Source organism: Benincasa hispida, chromosome 12, assembly GCF_009727055.1.
Source record: "Benincasa hispida cultivar B227 chromosome 12, ASM972705v1, whole genome shotgun sequence".
NCBI classification, from domain to species: domain Eukaryota; kingdom Viridiplantae; phylum Streptophyta; class Magnoliopsida; order Cucurbitales; family Cucurbitaceae; genus Benincasa; species Benincasa hispida.
The window spans coordinates 53716646-53742816 of record NC_052360.1 but is presented as its reverse complement, the minus strand read 5'-3'; the positions used below and the strand labels follow the sequence as shown (position 1 = coordinate 53742816).

Sequence of the window (26171 nt, the reverse complement as noted above, 5' to 3'; positions counted from 1 at the left end):
CTAAATTTTCAACCTAAGGGTTCATTAACTTAGACAATCCGGCTACTGATTTTTGTCTAAGTCATTTATTAAGTCCTAAAAAATAACTTTTGTCTTTGAAATAGAACAAGTTCAAGTAGTCACATTAAACTTTTTAATGGACTATCCTTAACTTGCATGCATGCATCAAATCTATCTAATTCACCTTTTCAGGTAGGTTCCCAGGTAGGGGTGCTACGTTTCCGTCACCTTAAATACCCCAGCCTAGACAGAACCCGCCTTAGACAAAAGGTCCCTTATAGATAGATTTGCTACACTTTAACCTTTTATTAGTCAATTTAATACTATTAAACTGATTAAAGATATTAAAGCCTAAGGTTGCTAATCATATTAGAACCATAATCTTAGGTCTATCTTATCCAAGTTTTAAACATTTTAACACGCAATAGTTAAACAATTTACTATGCGATTTACTCTGCGATCGTATAGTCAATAACTAAGCGATGAGGCTTGCTGAGCTATACAATCGTCTAGTCCGCGCATACGTTAAACGACACCCGAGTATCCGATACTCAGCAATCGTCTGCACGACCCAACCAATGCTTGATCATCTTCATTCTCGAATAACAGCAACCCTTGCTATAAAGCTTCTTCACAAATGACTCAAAACTCAAACTAACTTTGAATACAGACTCGAACACATGGGCCTTTACAATTAATTCGAAATGTAAAAGAAATTTACAAACTGAGGCTTCATCCAAAGAAACTCCATTAATCAACACATCCACAAACAAATTAACCCTTAAAATAGAGAGTAGACATGCTTTTACCCACCGAGAATGTAAATGCAATTCTTTGCAGCAATGAATTTGGAATATAAGAAACCTGGCTCTGATACCAATTTAAGAAACTCTTATATAAAAGTACCTATGAGCGGAAACGATCTTTCCAATTCATTGTGACAATATTTCCACATATACATTCCCATAAACAGATATGCATTAACACTACTAAATTACCGACATGCTTCAAAATAAATACACAAGAGAACAAGGAACTTACCAGTTGAAGACTTTCTTCTCGGTAAAACTCGCTCTCTCCATGAACGAATTCTCTCCCTCTCGTTAGACTAGCAGGCTATCGTTCAGCAACACCGCGGTTGTCTACCACGAACGACTTCACACGAATAGCAGGAAACGGGGATGATCCTACCACTCGGAGCCCTTAGTATTCTCGGGGTGAGGATCCAAAGTGTGGGCTCTGTTCGGATTTGGTAGAGGTGAGGAGGAAAAGAGATCGTGTACAACGATAAGCAAATGGGAGAAGGCAACGACTATCATATAGTCAAGATGCTTGATCATTTAGGTGAGTACACGATCGTGTAGGAAAAGCTAGACGATCGTCTATACGATCGTTTAGTAAAGCTCGGGAGCTAAGCGATCTTTTAGTAAAATGTGAGCGATCGTTTAGTAAAAGATACACTATCGTATAGGCTCTAAATTATTAAGCGATCGAATGAAAAACCCTTCATGAGCTATTATGCGTGTTTTCAAAATGAAACCAATTTTCATTTTATTCTTCAGTTACGAAAACCGAATTGAACTTCCCACTATCGTATGGTTATGGAGAAAATGCCGGGAAATTATCCCATAACTATCCAATTAATAAAATAATAAATATAATCATATTATATTCATAACCTATAGTTTGATATCATATATCAACCATAGTGTTTTCTCCTCTACTTGATATAAATCATATTTATATCCTATTTCCTCCAAATTAATGTATCTCATACATTTAGCAATCATATCATATATAATTAACCAATTCAATTATATCATATATAATCGAACTCCCTCTTGTCAATTGAACATTTCAAACTGACCCTAAATCTTATTCTCAACTTGTATCCAAGCTACTAAGGGGACCTTATGGACCTATGGCTCAAAGCTCCAACGGTACGTGAATAGTTGACTAAACTCTTTAGCCACGAGATCCACCATCTGTTAACTGCCAGGCATTCTACTAAAGACTAACAGCTGAACTCTTTTTACCACATATATATTTCTGTGTCCATCGGATATAACCAATCATGAGTACGATAACCCTTCACAGATGCTCGTAAGTAAATCTGGGCCAATTTACCGTTTTTCCCCTGTAGTTACATCTTATTCCTTAAGTACCATTGATCCCTCTAATGAACAATACAACATAGTCCAACTATGTGTGCACACCTCTCGAGCCATGAGAAGGTGTGTGGTTCCATATCGTTCAAGCCCCAGGATCAGCCCTTAAGGGAGTAATCTATCTACTTACCCCTGTTTCGAGGAATAAGTGAATTCCATCTTCTGTAGCTGAGTTCCCAGCCCCCAAATAAGACGAATCCCCAAAGTGGTAGGTTTAAGTCGGTGACCTGGCCACTCACACCCATGCAAATCAAAGGACCACCCTCAATGGCAGGAGTTCCCAACTCACTCAGATTAAGGTCATGTTACCTATGGTCATCCTAGTGAAGTGAAGTCTCTGTCATGAACGACGTTATATAACGAGGCGTTAACACTTCGTGGTTAGGTCTTATACAAACTCTATGTATAGAACGCCCCTACTCGCATATCCTCACACGAATGATTAGGATCAGGCCATCTGTAGCAAGTCACAATACTTGTAACCATTGTACAAAGTGGGCCGCATCTGTAGCGTTACCAGGATAAGGTTTCCCTCCTATATCCATACACTATAGACTATTTTGATTATCACTTAAGACATGATCCACTTGTATGTCACCACATACAGGCTTAAGTTACATAATGACAACCAGGGATTTTAGTTTATTGGTTTGTGGTAAAGTAAATAAAACATCCAATGTGCAAAGTCAAGAAGTGAAGTAAATATCATATATTATACATCACAAACATTTGTACAAAATGTTTACAAACTACAGGACATGAGACATTAGGGCATCATCCCCAACAAGATGCTCGTAAGTATAGCGGGGTCAATTTACCGTTTTGCCCCTATAGTTACATCTAACTACTTAAGTACCACTAATCTCTCTAATGAACAATACAACATTGTCTTACTATGTGTGGACACCTCTCGGGCTATGAGAAGGTGTGTGGTGCCACATCGTTCAAGCCTTGGAATCAACCCTTAAGGGAGCAATATATTTACTTACCCTTGCTTCGGGGAAGGAGTGAATTCCATCTTGTGTAGCTGAGTTCCCAGCTCTCAAATCAGACGATTACCCAAGGTGGTAGGTTTGAGTCGGCGATCTGGCCACTCGCACTCGTGAAAATCAAAGGACCTCCCTCAAAGGCGGGAGTTCCCAACTTACTCAGGATTGAGGTCATGTTACCTATGGTCATCCTAGTGAAATGAAGTCTCTGTCATGAACGGCATTATATAACGAGACTATAACACTTCGTGGTCCGATCTTATACAAACTCTTTTGTTAGGACGCTCCCACTCGTATATCTCCATATGAATAATCAGGATCTGACCATCTATAGCAAGTCACAATACTTGTAACTATTTTATAAAATGGACCGCATCCGTAATGTTACCAGGATAAAGTATCCCTTCTATATCAATATACTACAGACCATTTTGGTCATCACTTAAGGCATGATCCACCTATATGTCTCCACATACATGTTTAAGTTCCAATGACAACCAGGGATCTTAGTTTATTGGCTTGTGGTAAAGCAAATAAAATATCTAATGTTCCATAGTCAACAGTGAATAAAATATCATATATTATTACATCACAAGCATTTGTTCAATACTGTATTTACAAACTACAGTACCCAACGAGTGTTTATGGCATTAACCCCAACAATCACCCACTTGTTCTAAAGCAAGTGGGGTGTACAAACAACTAGTACAAAACAATAGTCTAAGGCACTAAGGCCCAATACAAAAATCTCCCACTTGTCCTAGTCTAGCCGTGGGTGGTCCTGTAGACCCATGCTCTGAATGTGACCCTAAAAAACTGTAGTTGTGAGAGCCTTCATAAATAGGTGGTCTTGGGTGGTCTTGGATGAGATGATACTTCCGCTCTATATGTTTGTCGCGTTTATGACTCCTGGGCTCCCTAGAGTTCGCCACAGCACCACTATTATCACAATAGAGGGTGATGGGCTTAGACATGTCTAGAACAGCTTCCAGATCTGTCAGGAACTTTCTGAGCTAAACGGCCTCCTTAGCAGCTTCACAAGCCGCTACATACTCGGTATCCATCGTGGAGTCGGCAATGCATTCCTGGTTAGTACTTCGCCACACTACTGCTCCTCTGTTCAGAGTAAAAACTGACCCTGAAATTGACTTCCTACAGTCCTTATCAGTCTGAAAGTCAGAATCTGTGTATCCAGTAAGGATCAAATCCCTAGTTCCATACATGAGCATATAGTCTCTCATTCTCCGAAGATACTTGAGGTTGTTCTTGACTGTGGTCCAGTGACCCTGTCTTGGCTTACACTCAGACCTACTAACTGTTTCCACAGCATAGCAGATGTCTAATCTAGTACAAAGTATCACTTACATCAAACTGCCAATGGCAAATGCATATGGGACCTATCTCATCTCCTCAACCTCTTGAGGCGTCTTAGGACACATGTCCTTAAACAAAGTAACTCCATGCCTGAACGGCAGTAGGCCCCTTTTGGAGTTATGCATCGAGTACTTGAACAACATCTTGTTAATGTACACTACTTGAGACAGCGCTAGCACTTTATTCTTCCGATCCCGAAAGATCTGAATACCAAGAACAAACTGAGCCTCTCCCAAATCATTCATTTAGAATTGGGTCACTAGCCAGTTCTTAACTGCAGTCAGTAGTCCTACATCATTCCCAATGAGTAAGATATCATTTACATACAACGCTAGGAAAACTTCTAAACTATTGAAGATTTTCTTGTAGACACAAGGCTCATCAACGTTTTGGACAAAGCCATCGATTGGATGGCAGTATCAAACTGAATATTCCAAGATTGAGACACTTGTTTCAGCCCATAAATGGACTGATTCAATTTGGAATCTTTTTGCTCTTGACCTTGGACAATGAATCCCTCGGGCTGCACAATATAAATGGTCTCCTCAAGATTACCATTTAGAAAGGCAGTCTTGACGTCCATTTGCCAAATCTCATAATCATAATAAGCGGAAATGGAAAAGAGGATGTGGATCGGCTTCAATATGGCAACAGGTGAGAAAGTCTCCTCATAGTCGACTCCCTCTACTTGGGTATAACTTTTTTCCACAAGTCGAGCCTTGAAGGTTTGCACTTTCGCATTGGCACCCTGTTTCCTCTTGTAGATCCATTTATAAAATATAGGTCTTACCCCATCAAGCTGACTATAAGATCCCACACTGAGTTAAAGTACATCGACTCCATCTCGAAATCCATGGCTTTGACCCATTCATCCCGGTCAACATCCTCAATTGCCTTCTGATTAGACAATAGATCCTCAACGTTGCCATCGGCTACCATAGTCAGGATTTCCGTAAAACCCAGGTAGCGAACAGGTAGGCTTGCAACCTTCCAATTGCGTCAAGGTTCCCTTAACTCTTGAAGTGGAACCAACCTATCAGATGAACTATCATCAACAAAACTTGCTGATGAAACAGGCCCTTCAACAACTCTTGCTGAAGTTTCAGTAGTTTCGTTGGAAAGCTCACGTAACACGATCTTACTACGTGGACTGTGCTCCCTAATATGATCTCCCTCCAGGAAGGTAGTGTTCGTACACACAAACACTCTGTTTTCCATCGGATCATAAAAGTAACTCCCTCGTGTACATTTGGGGTAGCCTATAAAGAGGCACAACCTCAACCGTGGTTCCAATTTCTTTGGATTAGCCTCAAGTACAAGTGCTGGGAAACCCCATATACGAAAGTGATGCAAACTAGCTTTACGCCCGTTCCACAACTCCAGAGGTGTTCTCTCAACACTCTTGGAAGGAACACAATTGAATATATACACTGCAGTCTCCATTGCAAAACTCCAAAACGAGTCCGGTAAGGAAGCGTAACTCATCATCGACCGAACCATGTTCAACAAAGTTCTGTTTCTCCTCTTCGCTACACCATTCTGCTGAAGTTTACCCGATGTTGAGAGTTGGGAAACGATTCCATGTTCTATCAAATAGTTCTGGAACCTCAAATCCAAAAACTCTCTACCTCGATCCAATCGAAGTGTCTTAATCCATCTATCCAATGCATTTTCAACTTCAGCTTTGAACTCTCTGAACTTTTCAAAGGATTTAGACTTCTATTGCATCAAATAAACATACACATACCTAGAGTAATCATCAGTAAATGTGATGAAATACTTATAGCCTCCCCTCGCTCGCACATTCATCGGACCACAAAGGTCAGAAACCTTTGTTCGGGGCCCCTAAAATAATTTAGAAAAAATAACTTAAACAGATAAAATTTTGACCAACATCGAGTATCAAATCAAAAATTTTAAATAGCTTGAAAAAATAAACTAAGCGGAAACGATTTACATGTCTCATATGGCACGGTCATAGGTCCCTCTGATTACCCATCGGTCCATTCCTATCCTTACCTAAAAATACTCAGTAAGTAACCCCCTACTGGGGCCATTTGGGTGAACTGTTAAACATAACCTAACATTGGCATAATGTACATAACATATCATAGCATAACATGGTATAGCATTGTATGGCATAGGTAGTGCTCCCGTAAGAACACCAAATCAGTCATAAGTGTGAATCCGAAGGAATACAAATCATAGCAATAGTGGTGATCCCATAGGAATACCGAAACAGTCTTAAGTGTTGAACCCGAAGGCTCATTAACAAGGATATACACAGCCCGATAGGAGAGTTAACAGTCACTCCTTAGACTAGCATGCACACAATAGTCAAAAGGGCTTAAACATAAAGTCATAGTCTATGGCTTTCCAACATGCTCATAATGTAGCTTAAAATTATATAGCTTAACAAATTATTCCAATGAATTTTTAGCATGCTTTTCTGGTACCATTTAATTAACATTTTTATTTAACTTAGGTGTCCAACTCAAGGGTGTTCCAATAGAAAATCACTTACCTCAATATAAATGAAGCAATCCAATCCTATCATATTAAGAAACTTCTTGGCATAAATCCCAAATTAACCTTCAATATGAAAATTGCCTCAAAATCGACCTTAAAAATTGTTGGATAGCTTGCTTTTGATTCAAAAATCCCTTCTAACCTTCAATTTAAATCCAAGACAACATCGATAACATGAGTTTAGTCCAAGCTTAATGGGACTCCACAATCTTTTCAAGAAAAATTCACAAACACTTACCAAAATCTCCAAAATCAATCTTTGATAACGCCAGACTATGCCCTTTAAAACTCCAACTTAATGCCCGAATACATGAAGAATTTGAGTTTAGTCTAAGACAGAACTCTAATTGGTCTCCCTTTGGAATGAAGTGAATGGTTTGGAATGAGGTGGATAGTTGTATTTATACCATAACTTGAAGTAGTAGATATATTAGATTTTCTTTTTTAATAATACATTTTCTCTAATTAGGAGATCCATATTTTAATTAATTAGAAAATCTATAATCTAATTAATTTGGGAATCCATATTCTAATTGAATTAGAAATTTCACCATCTAACTAAATTAGAAATTTCATAATTTAATTAATTTAAATTAAATCCAAATTTCTCTTAAGAACTCAATTTAAATTAATTATCTTCTCTAATTTGGATCCAAACTCCAAAATTAAAGAGGATCAAATTTAAAACCACAATGTCATTTTTCCTTCTTAAATTTCAAATTTCTTTTAAATTTTGAAATCTTAATTCTTTTCCTTTTCTTTATTTCAAATATTTATCCAAAATAATCCAAATATTCCTAATCTTTATCCAAAATAATCCAAAAGTTTCAAATCTCTTATCAAATCTTTTCAAAAGCTTTTTCCTTTTCTTATTTTCAAATACTTATCCAAAATAATCCAAAAATTTCAAATCTCTTATCAAATTAATCTCAAACCAATTAACTTCTCCAAATAATTTAATTTGGCACCAAAACCAAAATTAAAGGAACATACAGATAAATTACATCATTCAAAGTATTTAATCAATTTAAAAACACACTTCTCCCAAGTAAATTAAACCAATTTTTTCCTTAAATTGAATTAAAATTTCAATTCTTGACAAATATCTTTTAAATAAATTATCTTACCTCCCAAATTAAATTTCTTTGTCCTAATATATCCAAAATAACACTCAAATATTTCAAGATAATTTAAAAAAAATTACATGAAAATTCGGGGTGTTACACATGTATCGTTAAAAAATGTGCAAAAATATATATAGATACACTATGTATAATCAAGAGTACTACATGGTGTATATATTAAAGAAATTGTGAAATATTGAACCTATTCATAAATATAAAAACACAAATATATTGTATGTAATGCAAGGACCCATTTTCTTGCCAACTCACAGCCTCTAAATCGGCCGCAAATTCTCCATCAGGAGTTGGCTTGGAGTTTATAAATGTCTACCTGACGTTCTTGATAATGAGTGCTAACTTTGTTATCTTGGTTGGGCTTTCTAGACCTCACAAAATCCAATAATTCTATCCATTGATTGGAATGATATTACAAGCAACATTAGTTTATGGCTCGAGTTTTATACGATTTCAAAACTAAACCAATTGCATTATAAACATCGCATTAATTTTATGTCGATATGTCGATATTTTCATCGATATTTCTATATTTTCATAGATTCGACATTAATATTAAAAGTAAATTGATATTTCCATAATATCGTAGAAAAATTCGAGAAACATACAAAATCAGTAACAAAATGTCACTAATGTATACATAATATAAACAATACACATCTTAACTTGTTTAAAAAATCATAAAAGGTTTATTTACTAATTTAAATTTAGAAAGATTTTCAAAAATAGAAAAATAAGAGAAACTATTTACATAAAAGAGCAAAATTTTAATTAGAGGATAATAAAAGTCTATGTATTAGTGATAGAAACTAATAAAAGTCTATCAGTATCTATTAATTTTTTTTTTTTTTTATTATTTCTGTAAATAGTTTGAAATTTGTGAAAATTTTTCTTAAATTTATTTTTAATTATTCTTTATAATTTTTCCAGAAATATTCATCGAAATCGACATTCTATCGATATTTTCATCGAAATTTTTATAAAACTAAGACTTTAATATTTTTATCGATATTGATATTTTAAACTTTGATTATAAATAATGTGGAGGTAGACTTCTAAATATATTAATTAAAATTTTAAAAATAGAAAGAGATATTTTTTTAACAAATGAGATAACTTACAAAATGAGATTTTAGATTAAAATTCAAATAGCATCAATTATCAAATAAAAACGTGTATTCTGGTTCAACTCGGCGATTGCTGACTCGGCCAAGTAATTAGAAAACAAAACTGACTTCTCAGTCTCCAGTCTCCACGGCATTTCCCAAATTTCAACGGCGTTGGATATTAAATCCATTGTTATTATTATATTCATTAATTTCTCCAAAATGGCGATATTAGTTTTACTCTGTTTCTCTCTGATCGCCGTCTCCACCATCAGCAGCTGCCATGGCCTGCAGATCGGAGTTTATTGGGGACAGGGTCGGAGTGAAGGCAGCCTGATTGATGCTTGCGCCACCGGCAATTACCAAATCGTCAACATAGCCCATCTCAATTCATTTGGCACAGGCCAAAATGGGCCGCTTAATTTAGTCGGCCACTGCGATCCAACCACCGGCGACTGTACTAAATTGAGCAAAGACATTAAGTCATGTCAAGCCTTGGGCATCAAGATTTTTCTCTCCATTGGCGGCGGTGCCGGTAGCTACACTCTGAATTTCACTGACGATGATGCCACCGACGACGCCTTATACTTATGGAACAATTTCCTCGGCGGAGAATCAAGCTCCCGTCCTTTAGGCGACGCCGTATTGGACGGCATTGATTTCGTTGTCGCATGGGATCCATCATCAAAGCATAGAGATAAGCTTGCCAAAGCGTTAATGAAATACAAGGAACAGAGTAAAAATAAATTTTACTTATCTGCTGCTCCAGAATGTCCCTTCCCTGATGCGGGTCTACAGCCTGCTCTTAACACAGGAGTCTTTGATTACGTTTGGGTACAATTTTACAACAATCCCCCTTGCGATTATTCGCACGGCAGTCTAGACAATTTGCTGCGTAGTTGGAAAAAGTGGACAGAAATTAATGCAGGCCAAGTGTTTGTTGACTTGCCAGCAGATTCAAAAGTGGCATTTTCGGGATATATTCCTCCTGATGTGCTCAGAAATCGAGTGTTACCGGAGCTTAAACGCAATTCAAAATTTGGGGGAGTGGTTTTGTGGTCTAGAGAATATGATAATGGATATAGTTCAATCATCAACCAAAAAGTATGTGGATCGGCCTGGAGTGATTCTACGAGTGATATGGCGATGTTCCCCATGGGAAGTAAGTTCGTTGGTGGACAAGGGTTTAAAACTTGTAGAGGAACTTGTGTGCTGTGAAATCTGTGATAACAAATTGGAAGTTAATTGATTTATAAGAAACAACCTTTGAATTCAATGATTTGTTGAAGTATCAACTGCCACAGAGTAGAAGGCGGTTTCTACTACAACTTTTTTTCGTCCAAAGTTATATGATTGTTTCCTATAAATAAATTAACTTCCAATTCAAATTTATATGATTAGAGATGCACTTCAAGGAAAAAAAAATTAAGTATGGTTTCATCCATCTATTGTTACACCCATTTAAAAATGGTCACCTGACAATTTTTTTTAAAAAATTATTTTTTGGTGGGTAGAGAAAAGGGAGCATGAGACTTGATAAGGTGGAGTTTAGGCTACACCTAAGTATTGCTTGAACTTAAATAGTTTGAGCATACTACAATGGTTTCGTCCAAAATTATATGATAGCACTCACATTTGTCTATTATTTTGAATGTTCACATTGACAACATCGTTGAGTTATGTTCAAACCGAATTGTAATGATGTATATACACGTTTTTTAAGATTTTGAAGCCATTTTGTCTTGTGTGTTTTCCAAAAATCACAACTGTGTCAATTATGTGAGATGTTTCTCTAGATTGTGGAAGTTTTTTTTTAAAATTGTGGAAGTTTGTTGCTATGGATCTTGAGATGTTTCTCTAGATCATCTTGAAGCATGATCCATTATGTGAGAAGGGATTTTCAAATTTAGGGGAGCCTAAAATTCATCAAGTGAAGTGGTCTTCATTTGAATGTGGAAAGATAGAAGTTGAGAGGGAGTCTCACACTTTGGAGGAGCCAAGTGATTGTTCACTAATATTTTTATACTTAGGGGAGCCTAAATACGTAGAAGGTGAGGGGATCTCACACTTAAAAGTGAGCCTAAGTTTTATTGAGAGGGAGTCTTACACTTAGGGGGAGCCTAAGTGATCATTCAAGAAGTAAAGTTTATTCATGTGTCACTGCAATCATCATGTCTTTACAAATAAGTACAATGTCATTGTAATTGCTTGACATTATATTAATAAAAATATCTTTCTATGGGCTCAATGTTCCTTAAACGTAGGTGGTACTGTACTGAACTGGGTTACCAAACTCTGTGTTTTGCTCTATTTTTAATTCTCTTTGTTGTATTGTACTAAACTGGGTTATCAAACTCTGTGTTTTGTTCCATTTTTCATTATCTTTGTTATCCTTGATGTTCTTGGAATTGTTGTAATATCATATGTAACAAGTTGTGGTGTGTGTTAGATAATCTTTATTTCAAGTTTCACATTCAGGTATTGGGAGTGCAACCAAAATTTCATATTAGTTAAATGAGAAAAATAACATTGTTAACTGAGACAATATCTCAATTTGAGGTATTTAGAGTGATTTAAAAAAATAAGTCATTGAGGATTTACATAAGGATGTCCATTTTCTCCGCATGATTGAGGCCTATGGGAAATCTCTGTTTAAGTAGAGAATGGAGGAGGAAGTGGGAAAAAAAATCATATAAGCTAAAGAGGTGTGTGCTAGACACACACATACACACAAACCATACCCACAAATACATATGCATGCACATATGTTAAATGTTTGAATCAGCTTTGATGTATGCATAATGATATTGTACGAAGAAGTTGATATTTTAAACTACTCTTAATGTAACACCTTGAATTTTTGTTCTTATTGTACTTTTGGTAATTTCTAGTATTAAAAGGCATTTTTGGAATTTTAAAAATTTAAGTGTAATTTTGGAAATTTAAAATAAAATAAGGTAAAAACGTAATAGAATAAAATAAAATAAAATATTTTATTATATTCTATTTTATTCCTTGATTATTTTTATAATTTTCTCTTTCCATTTTTTTCTCTTCTTTTTTCTTTTTTTTCTCTACCCCCCCCCCCCAATCTCCATCTTTCTCTTGCGTCTCTCCCTCTCTGCAACCCTCGCCAAACAACCGCTCCCTCGTCGTTCGGTCTGAGCCAATCTCTGCCAGTCGTGAAGCCTGATCTTCCGCACCGTTGATCGGACTCGTTGCAGGCAGCCACGCCGCACCAGATTGAAGGAACTCTTATCAAAGAGTACCTATGAGCGGAAGCAAGATCGTTCCAAATTCATTGTGACAGAAATAAAAGCATTCACAAACAAACATACAAGTTATGCATTTAAAAATAAATTATGGCATGCTTTGAAAACTTAAATACAAAGAACAGAAACACTTACCTTTGAAGAACCTTTCTTCTGTCTTTCTCTTGTTCTTTCTAGGAAAAGCACCTCTCGTTGTCGTTGTGCATGCCAAGCCAATCGTCCACCAAATCTCGCTATCGCTCACCACCAAACGATCTTCTACACGAACAAGCAGCAAGGAGGACACCACTACTCAGTAACCTCGGTATTCTCGGAGTGAGAATCCAAGAGGTGTGGGCTCTGATGGATTTAGTAGAGGGAATGAGGAAAGCATGATTGTATTCAACAACCAAGCAAGTGAGAGAGATTTTGAGTCTATCGTATAGACGGATGCTTGATCGTTTAGAAACGAGTACACAATCGTTTAGTAAATCGTGTTGGGTTTTATGTCCTAAAAATCGTGGTTTGCAATAAAACTTATTCTTAAAATACAATAAGTTGTTATTGAAAATTTGTATTGCTTATTGGAAATCCAATAAACTTAAAAAGACTCATGACGATTACATGAGTACTTGAACTTTATGTGGAGACATAAAAGTGGATCAGGTTCGAGTAAATAGTCAAAATGATCTATAGTATATGAATAAGGTTGGGTGTCTTATTCTGGTAATACTACTGGATGTGGCCTACAATGTAGTTGTTACAAATAGTTGTAAAGTGCTACAAACAAAGTGATCCTAATTCGTACATATTATGACATGAGGAGTAGGGGCATCCTATGCAAATGGGTTTGTACAAGATCAGACCATGAAATCAGTCACTCTTACTTTATAACGTTGTTTACTGATTAAGATTGACTATTTCAAACTGATGGCCTTGGTAACTTGACCTTAATCTTGAGTTAACTATGAACTCCTGTTTATTCCGAATTATCCTTAAATTTGCATAGGTGAGGGTTGGCTCAACAGTGTCGGCTCAATAAACTCCCATTTCAGGGGTTAAACAAGATAAATAGCTGGGGATATAGGGTACAAGATGGAATTCATTCCTACCCACTTTTAGGGATAGTAGAGAGGTTGTTCCCTAAAGTGTTGACTCCGGGTCTTGAACAAGGGATCCCACCCTCTCATTGATCCAAGAGGGACTCGGTTTGTTGATTGAATCACAAAAAAATTGTTCATTATAGGAACAATTAGACTTAAAGAACAAGAGGTAATCTCGGGGATAAAACAGATATTTGACCCAGTCGTTATTACGAACAACCTGTGAAGGGTTAACTTACTAATCATGGTTATATCGAGTGGACATAATATATCTACAATGAGAAGAGTTCAACTATGGGCTTTAGTGGAGTGACCCATTAGTTAACGAATGGGCGTTAATTTGGTCTAATAAGTTTAGCCAATTAATCTCAAATCGTTGGAGCCCATGATGTGTAGGTCCACCAGGTCCCCCTACTAGCTTGTAAATGGATTAACTTTAGAGTAGCTTGATAAGTTAATTTGATACATTCAAATAAGAATTAAAGGAATTAGCAATTATATGAGATATAATTACACGTTTAATTTTAAGAATTAAACGAAATTGGAGAATTAATATTTAAATATGATTTAAATATCGGAAGGTGGATTTGTGTAAAATTAATTTAATATTTGATATTAAATTAATTAGAATTATTTAAATTGTTTAAATAATTATTTATTAATTTTATTAAGAAAATTAATTTATGAAATTAATTTTTTAAAATTAATAATATTTTCAATTTTAGAAATCAAATTTATTTTTGAAATCAATTAAAAAAATTTGAAAAAGATTGAAAAATACCACCTTTCAACTTGCTCACACAAAACCCACTCACTTTGGCTTCAATAACTCTAGCCGTCTTGTTTGCACGATAGTCTGCAATATATTGAGAAGATTGGAGAGGAATTGAGGCATGCAATTTATAGAATTTTTGCTGAAAAAATTGTGTTGAAGAAGGTGTTCTTCAAGTGGGTTCTACAGTGAGCTCTTCTCTAAGTTCCCTTCATTCAAGCTTATTTTGAGTTCTATAACTCAATCTAAAGCTCCAAGAGAATAGTAAGAAAGATCTTGAGGTAGTCTACAACAAGATTTGGAGGAATTTGCAGCTGAAAATCAAGATTTCAAGAAGTTCTTCAACGGTATGGCTTAAAACCCACTTATTACTGTGTTAGCATGCTTTAGTTTCTATAAAAATTAATGAATTAGAGTGCTTATTGATCCTTGTTACTTCCGCTGCTTGCTGATTCAATCCAACAATTGGTATCAAAGCATCATATAAGCATTCAATTCGGTTTAATTTTGGTGTGGTGGGTGTTTTTCATGAGTTATATGAAACTGGTACACTGATATGGTTTTTTTTGGTTTTGGCATTTAATTTCTCTTTGATTTCTTGATTAAATTTGTAATTGGCTTTTGGTTGATGAGCTTTTATGTGTTCTCAAGAGTCTGTAATTTATTTAGAGTCATTAGAGTTGAAATTAAATTGTAATTAAAGAAACACGTGAAGAAGGTCGAGTTGCAAATTCCAATTTTTCAGCCTCTGTTTAAATCTCGCTACAAAGTAAGAGCGAGAGGACTAGACGATCGTGTAGCTACGAACGCTGGGCATTGAAGTGTGCTAGACGATTGTGTAGCTATGGATGCTGGCCGTTGAAGTGTTGTAGACGATCATGTAGCTATGTGAGGGAGCTAAATGATTAGCGAGAAGAGCTATTCGATAGCACTACACGATCGTGTAGCTATGCACGGGAGCTAAACGATCAGAACGGGCACTATGCGATAGCGCTAGATGATCGTGTAGCTATGCTCGGGAGCTAAACGATCAGAATGAGCACTAGATGTTGGCGAGAGGTGCTATAGATGCCGTTACACGATTAAGTAGACACTAGATGATCGCACTAGGCGATTGTTATCAGTGCTACACGATGGAGCTAAATGATAGGCGCAGCAGCTATGCGATAGGCTATGCGCGAGATCATTTAGACCGAGATCGTTGAGAGCGACAGATTGCTAAACGATTAAGCTACACGATGAGCTTCAGCGAGATTTCATTTTATCAAGATTCTGATGGAAGTCTTTGAGTGAGATTTCAAGTTCAAATGAGATTTTGAATCAAGTTTGAGCGAGATTTCTAGTTCGAACGAGATTCTATTGGAATTTCGAGTGAGAGATTGAGTTGAGCGAGATTTGGAATCAAGCTCAAGCGAGATTTCAAGCATGGAACAAGAGATCAAGTTTGAAGCAAGATTCTTCAATGGAGCTGTCGAGAGTTGAACCGAGCGACACTAGAGCTAGCGAGAGTAGTCGGTTCGATCGGATTTCTTGAGGTCGTGTTCGGTTCAGCCTCAAAAAGTTTTTGGTTGATCCGATTCAGACTTTTCTAGTTCAGTTCAAGCTGTTTGGGTTTGGTTTGAGCGATTCAGAAGTGGTTTTAAAGCTATTTTGTAATAATTAGGCTTTTGTTTGCTTATTTATGCCAAAACTAAAACCATATGAGTTTGTGTTTAATCATTTATGCATTTGATGTATGTTATAATTAAATAAATATTGTATGAGCATACAGTATGCCATGTAGATTTAAAATTTCACCATAGAAAGCATGTTACATGCATTGAAAGTATGTTATAAAATGTTAAATACATAATATGCATGTTAGGTTTTCTTTTATTTAATATAATTGTTATATTAAATATTGAATGCCTTTGATGTATGTTGCGGATGTTTAGCATGTCTAAAATTTTGTAAGCTGTTATAAAATTGGGTTAGACATTTAAAATCCATAATAGAGAATAGTTGCATGCTCACGTAGGTTAACCACTCGTTTTAATAGTTAAAATAGGTCGTTAAACTTGTAAAACTTGGGTTACAAACTCAACCGATATATAATCTGTTCTAAGGCTGAGGGTAATTAAGTTTGATGGTCTACGGAAACACCTTCTACTTGGGGATTATGCCCGAATTATTGAGCGTTATTACCGATTTTATGAGCATACGTGAGCAATGTGAGGTAATAAAACGGTTTTATCACCTAGAGATCATAGGTTTAAATCCATTTATAAGTGTTATACTTGGATAAACTACATAGACTTAGGGTTTCTTTTATTAGCCGAAAAAACCTAAGTATAGATTTACCAATTAATAAAACAAATTCAGTGGGAGTTCAATAACTTCTATATGATAAAGTTATTAAGAAACTTTTACTGGGAGATTAATAACATATGCGATACGTTATTTTTAGCTCACACGTCCCTAAGAGTTCACAATCCAATTTAAGCGGTACTTAGTGTCACCCTGGGAGTGACCTCCATACGGAAAGTATTTTTTTAACGTAAATCTAGATTTCGGTGAATAAGGGGGAAGTTGTTCAAATATAAATCAAATTATAGTGATAATAGACTTCAACTGCACGTTTCCACATAGTCTATACCATGAGATTCATATGATGCTTCATGCCATCCTAGGAGTGGCCTCCATACGGAAAGTGTTTGTATGAGTCAATAACAAGGTTAAATTTGGAAAAGAAGTGTTTAATGGGTGGAAGGATATAACATATCCTTCGGTCTCTTCCATTAGCTTGGACCGTGAGATTCCTATGTTACGCCTGCTGGTGTGCTTTAAGCAGCTCTTTGCTAGTCGTTTAATGATGGCTATCCCCATGGAGCGTTGTAACATAGGATTCGGAACAACTCAAGCTCCAGAAATGGATAGGATTTCTTAGGTCCATTTCCATGCTTGACTCTCCACTTTGGTAGCATAGTTGGAGCCGACTTCTGACGTCTGAAAACAGAGGGTTACACTTACAGAATTACAAAAGAGTTAGTAATTTCTGACAAAAAGCGGTAGCTAAATGACTATCGGAAACATGAGTTTTTCTGAAGATAGTACTCAGTCAAGAATGTCTTATTGTAGTATCGTTGCAAAAATAATTTTGCATATATTATTACTTTGTGAAAACTTGATTGGATTTAAAAGCAATTCACTTATAGAATTTCTTCACTAGTGTAATTGTTGGCATCTGATAAACTGATTGGGGATAATTATGCAACCTAGAAATCAAATTTGAATACTATACTGATAATAGACGATTTACGATTTTTCTCAACAGAAGATTGTCCTCCCGTTTCGAGCTCTAACACAAACCACACTGTTCGGGATGCATATGATAGATGGATCAGGGCAAATGATAAAGCCTGTGCTTATATTCTCACCAGCATATCTGATGTTTTGACAAAAAAACATGAGGGTATGGGTATTACCAAAGAGATTATGGAATCTCTACGAGGGATGTTCGAGCAACCGTCCTTCTCCCTAAGGCATGATGCAATCAAGTACGTTTACAACTATCGCATGAAAGAGGGGGCCTTTGTTCGTGAACATGTCCTAGATATGATGGTCCACTTTAATATGGCAGAAGTAAACGACGTTGTTATTGACGAGAGAAGTCAAGTTGGTTTTATTTTAGAATCTCTTCCGAAGAGTTTTCTGCAATTCTGCACGAATGCACTCATGAATAAAATTGAATACATGGGAACACGGACGATTACCGAGAGGTGTACGCCAAGGGAAAGTGGAACCTTAGTTGCATCTTTAATGCAATTAACAAACTTGCATTGTTTTTACTATTTACTCTTTCTCTTTCTGAATCATCCATAAAGACTTTCCATCGCATACCACGATCCTTTGTATAACTTCACAGTCAGTCTCGAACTCAGTATCGTATATCATGTATCTTCTATCTTGTATCATATTAGTTTAGGATTTTATTTTCAATGCAACTTTATTTTATCAACGCAATTTTATTTTCATCGTACTTTAGATTCCTGTATAAACTCAATTCTTTATTAATTATAAAAACCAGTCGCATACACCACATGAGTAACACATTAACGAAAACAATCCCTGTGTTCGACCTCGGATTATTCTAAGAAACTTGCGTTAGAATTATACTTGGTTTCAGCACAAGGAAACTTGTGACACGCATTACTCCATCGCATACTACAAGCATATCATTAACAACGCATATATTTAGACGTAGTGTGCACAAGCGATAACACAGTATAAAATTCCATCTACATTCTATTTCTATGTCATTAAGTTTATGGCAACATGAGCTTGCATGATTCATTCATTCATATTCATATTTGTTCACATGCTGCAAGATATAAATTTATCGTGTCAAGTACTAATCTAACTTTCTCAAGCCTAGATTCTAACCTAGCTCTCTCAAGTCTAGGTTCTTTCTTTAGATGCTCTCTCAAGTAGCTCTAAAGGGGTGATGAGCGCATACATAAGACAAAATGATCGCATAAAATGAAGATCTTAGGTCATGCTAGCTAAGTGCTTCTCAACCCATTCAGAAGTTTAGTTACTCATGCGTAATATAAAGAGAGTGAACAGATGTAGAGATGAAAATTCCATTTTATAAATGTAATCAAAATACATAATGATAATAGGAAGTAAGGATAGGGAGTCTGGTAGCAATGTCTTACTTCCCAAGGCTTTTACACTGTGTTTTTCCCTACTCTGCCCAAAAGAATGTTCTTGCTTTCACAAGAGTCGACCCTCTCTCCGTTCTCAATGCTTCCCGACACTCCCTCGAGCTGATCGAGAATGATCTTCCGACGTCTTCCCTCTTCACTCTCCTCCGCCTCTAAGTATATAAAATTACAGACGACGGCTATCTATGTAGGGCGGAAAAGAACTCCAAAATTCTAACTGTTGAACTCCTTTTACAAAGATGGCCTTCGGTATTTATAGAGCTTCAGGGTGAAGACTTTTCTCTCAAATGATTGCACTGATGACATGTCATTAAATCTCTATCTGATGCACCGATTAATTGTCACTGAAAAGTTGAGTGTACTTGCTACAGTCCATCGTTAACGGCTTGCCAACTAAATTATTAAGCTTTCTATCCCATCGTGATTTATTAAGCTTTCACCTTGATGCGTCGTCTTTATGCAGCCACCTTATTGAGCAGATCTTCGCAAATGCATACGATCGCATAGCTTTTCGGTCGCAATCTTTTAATACACTCGGACGCTAAATTCCTTGGATCAAAATTCTATCTTGCGCCAACGCATTTTCCTGCATAAAATACGTAAATTAGCTGCTTTAATGTGATGGGTGCATGCGATCGCAATTTTCTTAACTTAATGCTTTTGGACCAATTTTACATATTTTTATCATCGCAATCCTACATTGTTTTATATCTTTGGGTTGTAATAACGTGCATTTCTGCCCGTTATCACACCCCCAAATTTAAAACAATGTTTGTCCTCAAGCATAAACTAAAGATTTTCTCTAGAGAGTCAGTCGCCTTTTTCTTTCTTAGATTTCTCGAGGTGCCTTATTCAAATCCTATGTATCAAAATCTCCTTAATTCTTATCCTGGTCTTTTCTCAAAATATTTCTAAAATTTAGGAATCGCAAGTTTAACCTTCAAAAAGACTTTACTTCTTTCCAGGGCATGGCATGATTTATTTCAAAAAACTGTTTTTTTTTTTTCAACTGGGGTGTTTTCAAATGATTTTTATCCTTGCGTAGTTTAGATATTCTTTCTATGACCTTGCGCTGATCCGAGTGTCTAGCCTTCATTTTGGCTTGCCCCCATGAGTGTCATGCTAGCATCCAACCACGAGCAAGGCACTCTTTCTCAGACTAAACTCATGCCCATTTGGCAGCGAAGTTGCTATCATTTTATTTATGCGTTGATCACGATTCCTACCTTCGTTTTGGCTTGCCCCCACGGGTGTCATGCAGACATCCAACTACGAGTAGGATCCGATCGCAACTTTATGATATATTTTTTTATTTTTATTATATTTTTTTTAATGCCTAAAAGTAGCAAGGTTGAAAATAAATACCATGCCCCCAAATTTAAACGCAGCAATGTCTTCATTGCTAAAAGATTGAAAGAATTCATGTGATGCTCTTAGGAGGCTTCGTAAAAGTCAGTTTGAAAGAAAGTTAGTGGACTACTAACTTCTAGAAATATTTCATGAATTGACTGTCCTAAAATTAAATTGATTCTAGTACATGCCATGAGAAATAGAGGCATGCATTTCATCATTGAAATCATAATTGGCATAGACAAATAATGCGGTGACTTACTAGAGTAATCAATATTTAATGATTGTGCCGACTAAAGAGGATGCGATGATAAAATTATCAAAGTTAAAGACGAGATGTGAGAGTGAAAAATTTGGAATAAGCAAAGCCAAGGAAAGATACAATCCCCAAATTTGCTCTATTGCCTGCATTATTTGTGATCGCATCCTTCTTTGCAGCGAGCCGATTTCTTCGATTGCGGTGGCTGACCGAATAATCACATCTTTCGATTATCGTGTAGGTCCTCCACAATCGTTCACTACAATCGTTGCAAAAAACATTGAGAGGGTAAAAAATATAAACGACAGAGTTAACAAAATTTTTCTCTCTCTCTTTTTTTTTTTTTTAGAGATGCAAAAAGAGTAAAAGGATATAGAAATGATAACGGATATAAAGAGGTAGAATTGAGTTCATGAACAGAAGATTTCAAAGGATACTTCAAAAAAATATTGTGTCCCTGATGAATTTGAATCACATGATTGTGCAAAGACTGGCCACTTCTTCTTTAGTCGGAATTCCTCAGGTACACGGAGGTGTTCTCGCGATGCAAGTCTTCTCCGTTATATATTTTGACTCTCTGCCCATTGACTTTGAATGTATTGGTCCCGTCCTCATTGCATAACTCAACCACTCCATGCAGGAATACCTCTTTGATTATAAAAGGACCAGACCATCGTGATTTTAACTTATCGAAAAAAAGTTGTAGCCGAGAATTATAAAATAAGACCTTCTGTCCGACTTGGAGATTCTTCTCGCATAGTTGTTTTTCATGCCAACGTTTTGCGCACTCTTTGTAGATTTTAGAATTCTCATATGCGTGAGTTCTCCATTCATCAAGCTCGACCAACTGAAGTCTCCTTGCTTCCCCTATGGCCTTTAAGTCAAAATTGAGCTTTTTCACTACCCACATTGCTTTATGCTCCAACACAAGTAGTAGATGGCGTGTCTTTCCAAACACCAGAGCATACGAGGACATGTCTATAGGTGTCTTATAGGCGGTCTTGTATGCCCACAAGGCATCGTCCAGCTTCATTGCCCAATCTTTGCGTGAAGGCTTTACCACCTTTTCTAATATCAACTTGATTTCCCTATTGGACACTTCAGCTTGACCATTTATATATGTATGGTATGTGGTGGCTACTTATGGAGGATATTATACTTGAGCAGCAATTTGTTGATGATGCTATTAACAAAGTGAGAGCCTTCATCACTTATTATGGCACATGGAGTGCCAAAATGAGTGAAAATATTTTTCCTCAAGAACTTGAAGACTACTGCCGCATCGCTTGCGACGCACGATACCACTTCTACCCATTTGGAAACACAGTCGACGGCCAACAAAATGTATTTGTGACCATTTAATGGTGGAAATGAGCCCATGAAGTCTATGCCCTAAACGTCGAATAGTTCCAATTCTAAGATGATATTCATGGGCATCGCATGCTTCCATGAAATGTTTCCCGTGCGTTGGCACCTGTCGCATTTCATTGCATAATCTCCTGTGTCCTTGAATAAAGTTGGCCAAAAATATCTACTTTGTAACACCTTTGCTGCTGTGCGTTGGCCTCCAAAGTGCCCTCCATATGGCAAGTCATGGCATTGCGATAGTATGCGCTGGTGAGCAGCATCTGGTACGCATAGGCGCAAAATCTGGTCTGATCCCCTCTTATAAAGATTTGGCTCATCCCAATAATATGATTTACATTCATGTCTGAGTCGCCTCTTTTGGTAGGCTGTGTACTTCTCAGGAAATTATTCGTAAACCAGAAAATTGACCACGTCCGCATACCATGGTAACTCTTCAATTTTAAATAGCTGCTCATCTGGGAAAGTTGCATTCACCTCCGACTGGTTGCGGTCAACTTCTATATTATCTAATCTTGATAAATGGTCCGCAACCTGGTTCTCTGTTCCCTTGCGATCAATGATTTCCATGTTAAATTCTTGAAGGAGGATAACCCATCGAATCAACTTCGGCTTCGCATATTTCTTTTCATTAAATACTTGATTGCCGAATGGTTAGTGTGAACGATCACTTTGGATCCCAGCAGGTAAGCTCTAAATTTCTCAAGTGCAAAGATCACCACAAGCAGTTCTTTTTCTATGGTAGTGAAATTTGTTTGGGCAGGGTTCAACGTTTTATCGCATATGCGATGGGGTGTAGCATTGTTTTCTTCTTTTGCGCCAGCACCACCCCCATCGTATAACTGCTTGCGTCGCACATTAGTTCAAAGGGCTGTGTCCAGTCCGGTGCGATCAACACAGGTACGATTATTAATACGTTCTTCAGTGACTTGAATGCATTCGCCTTATCCACCTCCAGCCCATCCTTGGAGACTTTGTGCCCGAGCACAATACCTTCCTTCACTATGAAGTGGCACTTATCCCAGTTCAGCTCAAGGTTCGTCTCTTCGCATCTCCTCAATATCTTCTCTAGATTATTGAGACAGACTACGTATGTTTGCCCGTACACCGAGAAGTCATCCATGAACATTTCTACTAAATCTTCAAGATACTCAGAAAAGATGGCCATCATACACCTCTAGAATGTGCTCGGCGCATTGCATAAGCCGAACGGCATGCGCTGAAACGCTAATGTTTCATAGGGGCAGGTGAATGTGGTTTTCTCTTGATCTTCAAGAGCAATCATGATTTGGTTGTAGCTTGCATATCCATCCAAAAAGCAAAAGTAATCATTTCTTGCTAGGCGGTCTAGCATTTGGTCAATGAAAGGTAAGGGGAAATGATCCTTCTTTGTCTCCGAATTCAGTTTGCGGTAGTCCATGCAAATCCGCCAGCCGGTGACGATTCTCATCAGTATTAGTTCATTATTTGCATTTGGGATTACCGTCATCCCTTCTTTCTTTGGGACATATTGCATGGGGCTGACCCACGTGCTGTCGACCATTGGATAGATAATCCCTGCGTCCAACCATTTGATTATCTCCTTCTTCATGACCTCCTTCATCGCAGGGTTTAGTCTGCGTTGATGTTCGATCGATCCTTTTTTATTCTCCTTGAGACGTATCCTGTGNACCGTCATCCCTTCTTTCTTTGGGACATATTGCATGGGGCTGACCCACGTGCTGTCGACCATTGGATAGATAATCCCTGCGTCCAACCATTTGATTATCTTCTTTTTCACGACCTCCTTCATCGCAGGGTTTAGTCTGCGTTGATGTTCGATCGATCCTTTTTTATTCTCCTTGAGACGTATCCTGTGCATGCAATATGCAGGGCTGATTTCTCTAATGTCTGCTAGTGTCCAGCCGATTGCTTTTATGTACTTTTTCAGGATGCTCAGCAGCGCATGCTCTTGATCTTCTTGAAGTGCAGAGGAAATTATTACTAGTAGCATTTCATTTTGCCCTAAAAAAGCATACTTCAGGTGATTTGGCAAGATTTTCATCTCTACTGTCGGTGGTTGTTCCAATGATGGTTTTTGTGTTTTTCTCTCGTCATTCATTGTCAGCTTTTCTTCTTTGGTTGTTGTTTTTCCGATCGCATTGCAGGTTACTATGGATGCGATCGCATCCTCTCTTTCATCTTCATCTTCAAACTTTTCTTCTTCATACAAACTGGGTTCATTGTTGGAATCTATTAGGTCTTCTCCATCCAGGTACTTCATGGCTCTGATAATATCAAACCTGATCTTCTGTCCGTTCACGCTCAGTGTGATCTCTCCCTTGTAAACATCAATCTGAGTGCAACCAATTGATAAAAATGGTCGTCTTAGAATGATGGGTACATCTTTGTCCGCTTCATAATCAAGGATGATAAAGTCTGCCGGTAAGATAAATTTGTCAATTGAGACCAGGACATCTTTCACCTTCCCTTCTAAATGAACAATGGACCTGTCAGCTAGCTGAAGAAACACCATCGTGGGCGCCAACTGCCCCACATTCAGCTGTATAAAAATTGAAAGGGGCATTAAATTGATACTGGAGCTGAGATCGCAAAGCGCTTGACCAATGTATAACTCGCCGATTGAGTAGGGTATTGTGAAACTTCCGAGGTCGTGCATTTTCGATGGAATAATGGTTTTTTCCCATTGTGTTAATGCCACCGTTGTGAACTTATCTGTGCTTCTTTTCTTCGTCACCATGTCCTTCAGAAACTTCGCATACTTTGGCATTTGTGTTGGATTTTATGTCCTAAAACTCGTAGTTTGCAAATTAATAAACATATTCTATTTTGTTTTTCGATAAAGTTGTTATTGAAATTGTAATCTTGAATCCAATAAACTAAGGTCCTGGGGCTATTTAATGTAGTTTGAACTTTATGTAGTGACATAAATGTGGATCAAGTTCAAATATATAGCCAAAATGGTCAATAGTATATGAATAAGGTTGGGTGGCCTTATTCTGGGGCACTATGGAGCGGCCATCTCTCCGAAGCATATTTTGAGATAAAGTATACTAGTTTCACACTCTAAACCGATTTGGTTGCGTACCCGCAATCGTCTTCGTGACTATTATATTGAGGTAGTGAACGTTGCGCCGTAGTCATCACATTATACACCAACACCAACTATTATCAAATGATTTGCAAAAGTAAGAGACGTAGAACCATGATATTGTCACGACATTTTATCGCGCTATACCTCTACTTCCCAGATTCAGTAAAATTATAACCCACACAAGAACGTCTCTGTTAATTTTACAAGCGCGTACTACAAAGGGTCGCTACGAACACACTGCACCTACCATCCTTCTGTCTATATATATGTGTGAGGATGGATCCTAAATATAGGTAACTTAACCTCTTAATGCCTGAGCCCCTTATACTATTTGGTGACTCGGCTCTGTCTATAAACAGACTTACCAGACGCATCCATTATATATGACCACGTGAAATCATAGACGTCTCTGCCTATAGGTGGAGGTGGCAGCATTCTAAAGAATTACTCCCATATCAGTCGAGCTATGCTCCACTGATATGTAAGTCCTTCCATTTCCCACGTAGTGTAAGAGTCGTCGAGGACTAAGAGAATCGGATAAGAACATGGAGGACACACAGAGGGTATTGGCTACAGTGACTGCGTACATATATCACTCTCCTCTTGCAAGATCATCTTATAGAGGGAGGGAAAGTAGATGGTGTTTTTTCTCATTAAGTAATACCTAGAATCCAAGTCTTGAACAAGGGCTCCCATCCTCGGGCCACGTTTTGGCCCGAGAGGGATTCGTTTAACACATAGGGGTGGGTTATGTTTGTTAAATGCCTGATTAGATTGGGATATCATCCTATAAACCAAATTCTTGTTCTGTTATCTCATTAACCGAGCGAATCAGGTATGGGGAAACTTAAGGGCAAGAATAAGATGTAGTCTGAGTGGGTTTGAGTAGAAGAACGGTTTATTTATGATTCACCAGCAACTAAGATTACGAACAGTTAACCTATGTAACAGGAATTTCCCATAACT

General features: G+C 37.3%; 2 protein-coding genes across 2 annotated transcripts; one reads left to right on the top strand and one right to left on the bottom strand.

The window, feature by feature from the left end:
* Positions 1 to 9393: 9393 nt before the first annotated feature.
* On the top strand, positions 9394 to 10697 carry LOC120067879 (acidic endochitinase-like). The gene has a single exon (XM_039019491.1). It carries the CDS (start codon positions 9528 to 9530, stop codon positions 10521 to 10523), a length of 996 nt encoding a protein of 331 aa, XP_038875419.1. The 5' UTR covers positions 9394 to 9527; the 3' UTR covers positions 10524 to 10697.
* Positions 10698 to 21251: 10554 nt separating this feature from the next.
* LOC120067559 lies at positions 21252 to 21722 on the bottom strand. Its single transcript, XM_039019106.1, has one exon. The coding sequence runs from the start codon at positions 21720 to 21722 to the stop codon at positions 21252 to 21254; it is 471 nt and encodes a 156-aa protein (XP_038875034.1).
* Between the last annotated feature and the right edge of the window lie 4449 nt (positions 21723 to 26171).